Source organism: Macaca fascicularis, chromosome 6 (genome assembly GCF_037993035.2).
Source record: "Macaca fascicularis isolate 582-1 chromosome 6, T2T-MFA8v1.1".
NCBI lineage: Eukaryota > Metazoa > Chordata > Mammalia > Primates > Cercopithecidae > Macaca > Macaca fascicularis.
Genome location: NC_088380.1, coordinates 8026131 through 8038676, shown reverse-complemented (window position 1 = coordinate 8038676; position 12546 = coordinate 8026131). Strand labels below are relative to the sequence as shown.

At 42.7% G+C, this 12546-nt stretch overlaps 1 protein-coding gene and 1 long non-coding RNA gene across 4 annotated transcripts in view; one reads left to right on the top strand and one right to left on the bottom strand.

Moving 5' to 3' along the window:
* ADCY2 (adenylate cyclase 2) overlaps positions 1-12546 on the bottom strand; it is a 426625-nt gene that overhangs the window by 67232 nt on the left and 346847 nt on the right. For both annotated transcript variants that reach the window (XR_012413577.1, XM_005556577.5), the window contains exon 16: positions 3731-3868. Coding sequence is in view for 1 of the 2 variants with exons in the window: in XM_005556577.5 (XP_005556634.2) it covers positions 3731-3868 (138 nt within the window). In the remaining variant the exon portion in view is untranslated. The remainder of the gene's footprint in view (positions 1-3730; positions 3869-12546) is intronic.
* LOC102129602 (uncharacterized) overlaps positions 11598-12546 on the top strand; it is a 42713-nt gene continuing 41764 nt past the window's right edge. For both annotated transcript variants that reach the window (XR_006698638.3, XR_010587296.2), the window contains exon 1: positions 11598-11666. This is a non-coding gene — a long non-coding RNA (uncharacterized lncRNA). The remainder of the gene's footprint in view (positions 11667-12546) is intronic.

Genomic DNA, 12546 nt, shown 5'->3' with positions numbered 1-12546 from the left:
TGTTGTATTTAAGATTTGCTAAGGGAGTAGATTTTAGGTGCTCTAATCACACACAAGAGGTTATGTGGAAGGCGATGGATATGTTCAGTTGCTTGCCTGTAGTAATCATTTCACAGTTTATATGTATATCAAAACATCATGTTCCACAACTGAAATTTATATAATAAGAGAGAAAGAAAAAATGATCTCACTCTTACGTTTGCGTATATGATGTTAAATGTATTGTCCCCTAACTCATATGTGCTGCTACTGACCAGTGAAGGTCGACCTCAGGAAGTGTACTCAATTTGCTTGCATGCACGGTGAACACGCTCCTGACGGGCCAGGAGGAGGCTTCATTTTACATGCATGTGTCAGTCACCCGAGGGTTCTGAGTACATCGGAACGCTAGCTTGTGCACCCTGCTGCCCTTCAAGTGTGCTTTCATCAGCCCCTCCGCCACAGAGTCACTTCCAACCCAGTCTCTCTCACAGCTTTCATCTACCAAAGCGCACTTGGTGCTTGGCCGTGCGCTCTCCTGGGAAGCTGGATCTTGGGACAGCAGCACTAACGCATACATGCAGGTTACAAAGTCGAGCCCAAAAAACCCATTTTAGAAAACACACTCAGACTTCTGGCGTCTCAGGCCAACGCCCCTTGCCTGCCTCTCTCTCTGTCCAGGTTCCTCCCCCGTGATTTCTTCACATCCTTGCAGTATCCAGGAAATTGCATATGCAGAGAGCTGAGGCATTCTTGTGGCTCGTGGCGTGTCTGCAGAAAGGCTCTTTCAAGAAAGCCTCTCTCTTGTCCCTGTCTTAAATCTCTCACCTTGAGTTCCTCACCCTGAGGCCGTCCCCCTAAAGCAAGCTCTGGGACCACAGCAAGAACAGCACTCCCCACCACCCCTGCCTCCCAACCCTGTTCTTCAGGCAGAATGCGCCCGGCTGGCCAGTCTCGCTCCCATGAGCAGGTGCCTTGAGTGGATGAATGCAGCAGGTCTCCACCTGAGCCCTGGCATTTCTGTCTTTCTGGAGCCCAGTGGTACCCCAGAAAATTGCTTGTTGTCTAGACATGGCACATTTTCCCTCTTCAGCTGTTTTCCATTCATTCTGGATTAAGCCCTAATTGGAAATAAAAGATGTCACCATCCAGGCACGCCTGAGACCTAGAAGAGGAGGCCTCCTTCCCCAGCAGAAAATAAGCCTCAAGTGATGCAAACATCCAGGAAGAAGGGGAGACCCACTTTGTGCCACTCGCTCATCTTACGGAAGGGCAGGAGGAGGGCTTCCAGCGGTGGGCCGGGCCCATCAGGACCTCTCCACAGGGGACTGCCAGCCAAGGGCCTGCAATAGCCCAGGGAGGCTGTGGCCTGCATGGACTTGCCTGCTGAGCCCCTCCTTCTCCAGCAACAGAGGAGCCTTTGAACTAGCTGTTCTGGAGGCTGAGCGGGTGGCTGGAGGAGGTAGCTGTGGTGGCACCTTTCAGCGGCCTGCATGTCTGGGGAACCCCACAACAGGGCTGACCTCATGTTCTTTCTTGGGGAGCTCCGGCGAGGGAGCTGGGGGACACAGGCAGGTGAGGTAGGGCTGCCAGCATGCTTGTACCCAAACTCATGACACAGGAAAACCTGCAGGAGTCACACACATTCACCTCCAGAGAGCAGGGAGGACAAGCTACAGCTTATCTCTGAAGGCGCCTTTGCAGGTGTCACTAAGATCAATTTCTAGGCAACACAAAGCGATGGAGAGGCCATCCCACTCCTGCTGCTAGTGCTTGGCCCATCTGGGATCCAGGTGGTGTCACCCTCACCTGAATCTGCAGGTGTCTGAGAGGAACTTACGATCACTAGTTCCTAGTGAGAGGAACTCTACGATCTGGAGGACTGGCCCCATGTAAACATTCAAGGACCTAATCTACTTCTTCAGGTGGATTTGTTTTTCTCTACTTCTTTTTTTTTTTTTTTTTTTTTTGAGATGGAGTCTCGCTCTGTCGCCCAGGCTGGAGTGCAGTGGCCGGATCTCAGCTCACTGCAAGCTCCGCCTCCTGGGTTTACACCATTCTCCTGCCTCAGCCTCCTGAGTAGCTGGGACTACAGGCGCCCGCCACCTCACCCGACTAGTTTTTTGTATTTTTTAGTAGAGACGGGGTTTCACCATGTTAGCCAGGACGGTCTCGATCTCCTGACCTTGTGATCCACCTGTCTCGGCCTCCAAAAGTGCTGGGATTACAGGCTTGAGCCACCATGCCCGGCCCTTTTCTCTACTTCTTAATATGAATTTCTGTTCTTGTCCCAGAGGCAAACATCCCTCCTTCTCCCCTTCCACCCACCTGTCCTTGCCCCTCACTTCCTCCAGGTCCACGTGGCAGACTCCTCCTTTAGCCCTCCAGGACTCCATCTAACAGGCCTTGCTCTCCCTTCCCCTCATGCCTCTGTTGCTGCCTTCGCCTCCTCGTTTCAGAATGACTTGATGATGAGGTTACCCAGCTGTCTGTCTCCTACTCCTACTCCTACTCCTAGAAGGCACAGAACTGTCTTTGGGGTCTGAGCACCAGCACATACCAGGCATATCTTTATATTCAATAAATATTACATTTCACTGCATGAATGCTTTCTACTTTATAAAAACAATGTTATTATTATGAAATAATATATGGTCTGTCACCACAACCTGACTGTGGGCCCCTGGAAGGCAAGGACTACATCTCCTAACACTCTGCATTTCCCATTGAGGGAAGCCTCCACTACAGGAAGCATCAGATCTATGGCTGCTGCTGTTGATGTGAGAACAATAAGGACATGTCTCAAAGCACCGTGATGAGCCAAGTGTCTATTCTGGGGGAGATAACCAGCAATGATGAGACTGATATAGTAAGAGTGGCCATTGGCTCAATAATTACAAAATGACCAGAACTGTCCTAAGTGTGGTGGGAACATTGGCTCATTGAATCCTTAGAACCACCTTGGTAGAGAAAGTCTTGGTTCCCACTTTCAAAGAAGTGAAAATGGAGCCTGCAGAGTTCAATGAAAATGTCCTTATAGTCGCGCAGCTGGTGAGACGGGGAGCACGGGGTTGCAATCGGGTCTTTTAAACTCCAGGGCAGGACACCGCACTCCCCCTAGTTTGAGGGTTCCTTTGCCCCTCATGACTATCCTTAAGACATTGCAGTCATTTCTGCAGCCTGTTGAGGGGCCACCATGAGCAAGGAAGTGGGGAACTGCTCCAAGGAGTCACCCCATCTCTCAAGGTGGCTCTGTGAAAGCATCCCTTCCCTTAGAGAAATGACTGCTGTAGCCATTAGATGCTAAATTTAACAGGCAGCAGCTGGTGTTGCAAAGGAGTTAAAAGCGAGTTTCTAAAATTCCACAGGACAGGTCCCAGAAGGGAAGAACGCCCTGCCTGCTGTGAGCCCTGACTCACCCTGGGGCTGACCATGTTGAACACAGCCATGGTCCGGGGTTGGCCATGTTGAACACGGCCATGGTCCGGGGCTGGCCATGTTGAACACGGCCATGGTTAGAGGCTTACCATGTTGAACACGGCCATGGTCCGGGGCTTACCGTGTTGAACACGGCCACGGTCCGGGGCTTACCGTGTTGAACACGGCCATGGTTAGAGGCTTACCATGTTGAACACGGCCACAGTCCGGGGCTGGCCATGTTGAACACGGCCACGGTCCAGGGCTTACCGTGTTGAACACGGCCATGGTTAGAGGCTTATCATGTTGAACACAGTCATGGTCCGGGGCTTACCATGTTGAACACGGCCATGGTTAAAATGATGGCTGTAGTGATGATCGTGAGAGAGATCCGTGGCCAGGGTCGGTTGGCAATGATGCCTGAGGACTTCAAAAGCCACATGAGCAGGGGAGAGGCTTTTTTGCTGCATTGCTAGGAGAAGAGAGAAAGAAAAAGAAGAGCATTGCTAGTTTATGACTTCTTTCCAGTTTCTTGATGACAATGTTTAAAACCACAAGAAGCACCAACATTATTCATAAACATGTAGATTCTAGCCTCCCCTGGGGACTCATACCAAGTCACAAACCTTATTAAAATTATGTTGGCATCATTGCTACCAACTGAGAACAAATTAAATGCCTATGACAAAGGTACATTGTGCTTGTATGTCTTTTAAAACAGACCTGAAGTTATGTTTTTAAGTGACTCCTTTCTCAAAGGAAAAATGTCAGTTAATTACATCACCCTGGGGGATATGTTGGGTCTCTGATCACAGCTACGATGAAAGTTATCATTTATTCAGCTGATTTATGTGGAAAGAGATCAGCACATCTCCTGACCCTTTTAATGCTGCATTAGCAGATCACAAGAATACAGCCCAGGCCACAGACTTAGTTTGGCACCTAAACTTATAAATACGGTATCTGAAAGTCTCAGGCATGAGGCATGATGGCTTTGTGTGATCCCGTCTGGTCTTGTGGGGGTTTTCTCCCACATGGAGAAGCTCTTTTTTTCCCCCAAAACATTTTTTAACAGTGTTGAGAAACACATAATATAAAACATGCTCTTTAAACCATTTTCAAGTGTAGAGCTCAGTAGTGACAACCATATTCACATTGTTGTGTAACAACTCTAGGATTTTCAGTCTTACCAAATTGAAACCCTACACCCATGGAGAAACAAGTCTCCATTCCTCCCTCCTCCCAGCCCCGGCAACCACCACTTCCCTTCCTGTTTCCACGATGGTGACTACTCTAAGACCTCGTGTAAGTGGAACCATCTAGTAGTTCTCCTTTTGTGACTGGCTTATTTCTCTCATCCATCTAGTAGTTCTCCTTTTGTGACTGGCTTATTTCTCTCAGCATAATGTCTCCAAGGATCATGATGTTGTAGCATTATGCCAAGATTTCCTTCTATTTTAAAGCCTGAATAAAACTCCATTGTATGGATCTATACTTTTTTTTTATCCATTCATAAAATGGACACTGAGTTGCTTCACCTCTTGGCTGTTGTGAATATGCTGCTATACATATGGGGGTTGGGGAAGCTTTTTTGATATAAGAAGGAATTGAGGTCTTTGGGGAACAACAGCCAGCATTTGCTCCCCATTCACTATGGGGTCTCAGTGAATGAGCTCACCCATCCTGAGGGTCACCTTTCCAAAGATTCTCACCATCTCCCAGGTATGAGTGTGCAGCAGTACACAGAGTTCCACTAAACTGTGAGTGACATCAGCTCTGCCTATGCAGATGCTGCGTGGGCATAATTTGCATACATTATCTGACATGACAAGCAGGATGTAAAAGTACTCCAGGGATTGATATCTTCACACTAAAGGAATGTGGTCCCAAGACTATGTGTCTTGGAAACAAACAAACAAAAAAGGTGATGATTTCAAGAAATTCGTAAGAAGGAATAATGTAAATTATACCCTTTGATTGATCCTACTAAGTTAATCTATTGGCAAACAAAGCTGGTGTGACATCAGTGAAATTCAAATTCAAATAAAGAATATTCCTGAACAGCATGAATAGGCTGTGCTTTAGTTCTCTACTTCTTTCACATCTTCTTTTTGTATTGTTCCTAAAATTATTGTTGCCCTAAGTGTTGCTGTATGTTCAATGTTGATACAGCAGTTGAATGAGAGTCTAAATACAGAAGAGAGGAGTTGAGAAGGATGAAGATTCAGCCAGTGGCCTAGCTTCAAACCTCCACTGCTGGGAAACTTGCTGCCAGTTAATGATCGTCTCGGAAATGGGGTCTCTGTTTCTTCCTCTCAGAAATGGGGATAATAACAGTACCTGCCTCCTCTGTCTTTCCAGAGGTTTAAACGAGTTAGAGAAGGTGTGTGCGACAGGACTTACAAGTGTTCACTCTTTCTGTTATTTCAATGAAGAAAACACAATATTTCTTAGAAACATTTTAATGACCAAATTCCTATTTGCTTTATATCTATGTAAACAACAACGACGACAACAACAAAATCTCCTCTCTATTCCTTTCCACCATGGTGGCTTTGGTTTTTTTTTCTTCCTTCCAGCTCCTGATAGGAAAAGATGAAGAATGTTTGTTTACAGCGCACATGCCCCACTGAAGGAGACACGGGACCAGGTTCGGGGTTCACTTCTTGGGCTGATTTTCCCGGGCCCTCCTCTCATTTCTCCGAGTACCTACCAGGGAGCTTGAGCCAGGGCTGCCCTCAGCCGCAGAGGCTGCCCAGAGCTGGACTGCTGGCTGGCGGCAGGGGGCGCCCTTGGCCCAGCTCTGCAGGGCCTCTGATCACCAGCAGCAGCAGAACCAGATCTGCACTTGACGCTTCTACTCAAGAACAGGTTTGGATAGGGGTTGGTGGTGGCAGGAAATCTGCCATGCAGTAAATTGTCCCTTAATGCTCTAAACATGCAGCATCTTAGAGGGTCAGGTAACCAGAAAACATCCACCCACGAATGGTTATCATTATTGTTTAATGCATGCTACTTCTAATAATATTAATATCACAAAACACAGTCAAATCTGTGTTCTTTTTTTCTTTTTTCCTGAGACGTAGTCTCACTCTGTCGCCACTCAGGCTGGAGTGCAATGGCGTGATCTCTGCTCACTGCAACCGCTGCCTCCTGGGTTCAAGCGATTCTCCTGTCTCAGCCTCCTGAGTGGTTGAGCTTTTTTTTTTTGGCCATTACATTTAAACCGCAATTACTTTTGCACCAACCTATAATAAAATATGAAGAGCCGAGCTTCAAATGAAATATCACGCTCATCTAACTCAGACTCCATTGGATGATGGCATTTGGTTTGATTCTCGCAAATTAGGACAATATATTTATATTCACATCCAGATCGACTACAATTAGTATCTTTAAGAGAAAATTGTTAAAATCAATGCTCTTATGTTTGTGAAATTATGATAATTTTCATAATTCTGATATGAATTAAATTCTGAATAAAAATATGATAAATTCTGTAAACAGAAATTATCAATAGAGATGATAATGAAAATGTTAATGGCAGAACATTTAAAAAGTTTATTACTTCAGGAGAAAATGTACATCTAGCTAAGATTGCATATCGCTGTCAATTAGGTAAAATATTATCTAGTTATTACACAGACAAATTTTTGAAATTACAAAATTAAAACAAGTTACTGCGTTTGAAGATTTAGAAAAATACATGGTGATAATCTTGTCAGATACGCTATCTAATAGGAATATGTTGTATTCTGCTCACAGGCTAGTAATTTACTAAAACAGACCTGGGCAGATATGCAGGAATTTTTTTTCCGTTCATGTGACATGCCAGGCAAAATGACAAATCAGCAACACTTGCAGCTACTTACTAGACGCATGGGGGTTCGGAGGACGTGGGTTTGGCACTACAGGTTCAGGATGCACTTGGTTCAGTTGCTTCACCTATGCAGTTTCCATGCACGTCTCAAAGTTCTCCCTCACAATTGTTTTAAAACTTATGCCAAATGTGTTGTTCCAGAGGTCAGGGAGACAGGTGGCTATCTTTCCTTGTTACCAAGCAGCGACAAGGTAAGTAAACTTGTTCTGAAGTGTAAAAATTGGCAAGGATTGCTGCCAGCAAGGACAAGGAAGTAGAAGAGAACAGAGAGGTGACAGTTGCAATGACAATGACGAAAGAGGAAGTGGAGGATCAAGCTGGTGGGGGGAGCAGAAGAAACCAATGATGGGGCTAAGAGGAGAAACAAGACTAAGATCCTCAAATGGAAGGAATCTGATGAAGAAAAATGGAGATCCTTGATTCAGTGTGTAGCTCTGTAGAAAAATTACAGCTTGGCTCTTGATATGATCATTGGCTTCAGTTTATCCTGTTTTTGATTAAGTATTAAAGGCCCTGGTGGAAAAACATTTATCAAAATTCAGACCATCCTAATTAAATGTTATAAACGACAACATCTCAAAGAATATTTTGGCCTTTATTTGGAAGATACTATTCAACTGAAAATGAGAAAATGCCTGCTGTGAGCCCAGTCGGTGCAGTCATTTGCTTTGATCTTTGGTTTAATTCCTGGCGTAATTTCAGTCACATCTGTTTCTTCCCTTACTTGATCATCTCACTGAACCCCATGATTGGCTCTTACTTACAGTGAGCTCACCGTGTACCTTCTAGAAATGCTCTTGGATGTGAATATCACATTCATCCACTAACAAACAAGGGATTGGTACTAAATGTAGTGGGAGATGTAATAAAAGAAGCAATATAAATTTATAGAAAAATCCTGGCCAGGCACGGTGGCTCATGCCTGTAATCCCAGCACTTTGGGAGGCTGAGATGGGCGGATCACGAGGTCAGGAGTTCGAGACTATCCTGGCCAACATGGTGAAACCCCGTCTCTACTAAAAAGACAAAAATTAGCTGGGTGTGGTGGCGGGTGCCTGTAATCCCCGCTACTAAGGAGGCTGAGGCAGGAGAACTGCTTGAACCCAGGAGGCAGAGGTTGCAGTGAGCTGAGATTGCACTGCTGTACTCTAGCTTGAGTGACAGAGTAAGACTCTGTCTCAGGAAAAAAAAAAAAAAAAAGGAAAATCCTATCATAGAATTGATGGTGGGGATAATGAGCAGTGGGGTGTGGTAGGAAAAACGTGGGATGAATCCCAACGTTCCTAATCCAGTACATGCAGATCCTCCTCAGAAAAACAAAATGTTCATACATGCTCCACCAAAAATATCAGCCAGCTTCTCTTCCTTCCCTCTCTTCCTTTTTTTTTTCTTCCCTTGTTTTGATCCACTTGCAATGGAAACAACTGGTAGTCTCTCAAATTAAGTTAAATCTAATTTTTTCACTCTAAAATTAATTCTTCATAATTTAACTTAATCATTATACAAGTAGACTTCATTTACTGTTTCATTAGTATCCATTTTAAAAATCAGATGAGACACTTGAAGTAGAAGCTCATATTAAATAAAGTTAATAAAATGAAAAAAAAATCCAGAAAAGTTATAAAGATATCTGAGTAGCTGAGAAGCAAACTTTTATTATTAGGAAAACAAAATCCATCTTAAAATCTTGCTTGGAAAATATGGTGGTTTCGTGTTTCATATAAACATGCACTTTTGTGTATTTGCCTAAAGGAACATCTACTTTGGCATTTTAATTAGCTGAGGACCGTCCTTCTGAATGGCAGGAACAAGCCGGAGCAATAATTACTTGTAACATTTAATGTCACAAAGACTGTGATGTGTACTTTGATTACTTAATTGTCCTTTAATTTCCCACAGGAAGACTTCTTTATGCCAATCAATCATATTTTACAAAATCAACCCTTTTCTTCCCTACGCCCTGGGCAAGCCACCTCCCTGCACTGTTGCTCCACTGGGTACCACACTGCATCATTTTTGCTGACATGCTTATCTCCGGCCAAATGCAGAGCTGGTTGAGGACAGCGACCATATCGCACTTGTCTCTGTTTTCTCAGAAGCCAGTATAATGTTTGTTAAATGGTAGGAACTCATCAAATACGTGGTGATTCTATTGACTATTTTTAATGATGGACTCAAAGGGAAATTACCAGGGCATAGAAACAAAGAGAGAGCTCAGTGATAAAAGGACTGAGGCTGTGGGGTGGATCCAGGAGTGTCCTGGATCAGGGCTCAGGCTATGGCACTTAGCGGATGGCCTTTTAACACCCATAGGGAAAAGAAGATATTTCCTTGGGCCAGTAAAACGTGGGCGGCTGCAACTAAGACTCTTGAATAAAATCCAGAGCCTCAAACCGCTATTCCTTCTGTACAAAGAAGTCTAGAAGAGCTCCATTCACTACCTCAGGGAAGTATCAATAAGCTTCCAAGGATCAATCCAAACCCTAAAGTGTTGGGTGTGAAATTATATTACCTGATTCATAATGAGAATTCCAAATTGAAGGGTTGTTAATTAGGTCAAAACCAGAGAAAATCCTTGGGGCTATGGCAGAAGCAAGAATGACACTGCTTGTAAATGATACTTTAGACGACAGAGTGCAGGGATGTCCCATCTGGGGGCTGGGGCAGTTCCTCCTGAACATAGCCTGACAATAAAAACCAAATTATAAAGTACCTAAGGCAATGGACCATATGAGGAAGAGTCAAAAAACATAAGAGGTAGAATTAGCACCACGAGATCTGCAGATACGACAATAATTTGAAATAGTTTCTAAAATAAGATTAAAGTAACAAAAGAGGGATTATAATCCATATGAATGAGTGAGTTGTTAATGAAAAATAACAAGTATTTTTTTAAATGAGCCACATAAACTTTCTAGAGATGAAAATGTAGATATTGAAATTAAAACTAAATTGTTATTGAGGAACTGGATGAACTGCCCGTGAATGGGAGATGCTAAGAAACATCTCAGGAAATAAACCATAAAATAGCACAGAAAGATAAAAAAGTTGAAAATAGGAAAAAGAGACTGAGACACAGAGGATATGATGAAGAGATTCAACATACCTCTAATAAAAGTTTGAAAAAAACAGAACAGAAAGACCAGGGAAGAGACAAAACACAAGGAGATATTGGACAATGACGTTGCAGACCTAGAGCAGATTATGAGGTCTGTGGTTGAGAATACACAGCTGAGTCTCAAAAATAAAAGTCAGGCTACACTTTAACACATGGAACCTACTGCCCATGATTCAAAGAGCAAATCCTGCAAAAACTCCCACCGAGACAAGGGACCAAGTGTCTGCAACAGTTAGATGGACAGGAGAGTTAATCTCATTGCCACAGAGGCCAGGAAATTATGGAATCCTGTTTTCAGAATGTTAGAAAAAATGATAAATAATCACCATGAGGAAAAGATAAAGACTTTTAAAACACAAAATCTGAGTGGGTATATTATTTACAAGCCCTCATGGGAAGGATTATAAAAGGAAGCATTTTAGTAATATGGAAACTGAATCCAGAAAGGTGGAATGGTATTTGGAAAAAATAGTAAACAAATACATCATTTAACAAAAACAAGAATAAACATTGAATAATTTGAGCCGTTTAAATTTAGAAAAATTTAAACAATACTAGTATGGGAGATGAGAAATTACCAGACTCAGAGCATGATCCCTGCATTGTTCAACAAGGAAGTGGAGATATTACCAATAATACACTTTGTTAATCACGTGTACATGTTACCTGTTTTAAGGTAATAACTGAAAAAACAAACCAAAGTATATAAGTTCCAAGTCACCAGAGAGAATAAGAGAATGAACTCCAGGAGTCCAAAAGAAGGCAGAAAAGAAGGAAAAACAAGTAGAAGCAAAAAAGATACAAAGTAGATTTTAAAAGATTTTAGTAATAATTGCAATGCACATAAACCGATCACACTTGTCAAATGAGAGAGAGAGAGATGTCTGGAACAGAGAAAAGAACATAGAGCTACATGCTGTTCACCAGAGACACACCTAAAACCTATATCCTTTTCGTTGACAAGGAAAAGCTGGAAGTAGAAAGATGGAACAAGGAACACTAAGCAAATACTAACCATATATATATGTATATGTGTGTATATATATATATATATATATATATATATATATATATATGGTGGAGTGATATTAACAGGAGAGAAAACAGACTTCAAGGGAAAAACACGGCTGTGGGGTAGAAAGCTTTCCTATTAGCTGGGAGTGTGACCTACTTTTCCTTTCCCAAGGCGACCTCTCTATTTGTGCTTTCATCTCTGCCTAGAAGAACGTTGGTGGGCTGGCATCGTATTCTCTCTGCTATTGAAAGCACAAGGTAACAATTCTTCTGATATTTTCTGGCATTTTCACTTGCTGTATCCAGCATATGCGTTCTAAACGTGTTTTGGGGGTTTGTTTGTTTGGTGGTGGAATATTTGGTTAGAGTCACTCTCTTGTATTTATCATAGAAATGTAAGTCTGCCTCAGGTAGTTTAGAAAGCTAAATGTGACTGTGAATGTGCACTTATTACTATTACTGCTACAGTGACAACTAGTACTATTTTTAATTGCTAATTGTAATGAAAATGTGAACTTGAATCTCTTATTCTAGTCTTAGCTTCTGCCTAGATAAAATGGATTATTTTCATTATCAAATAAAATAATGTCTGAAAACACTTTGAAGGACTATTATATGTATAAAACATTTTGTAAAGTATTATTATAATACTGAGTACTTTCTTACTAGATTATTTTAATCTAAATACAATTATAAATTAACTTTAAAAATATATCAAATGTCTTTTAAGATGAACTTACACTTTGCCCAGAACCTAGTTTTAAATAAATGGGACCAACAGCTGAAAAATATTTTAGGAAACTAGAGTAGAGACGAATAGGAATAGTTACTATGTGAGGTTACCATGACTTACCAATGTGATTTTGATCAATGGGTAATGAGCAGTCACCACAAGGCAACTTTGGTGTCATGCTGGTCCATGTCCATAAGCATGGGCATCCCTGCCTAGTGCTGGGCACCGTCTGCCTGTGACTCACCCCATTCACAACCCTGGTACCCTCTGCAACCTGCCTCTACTATAAGGTTCCAAGGCTTGATTCCAATTCCAGCTCCAACATCTACTTGCTATATACCACTGGGAAGGCAAGTTATGTAGCATCTGTGAGATCCCGTTCTATGAAACTGTCAAATAGATATT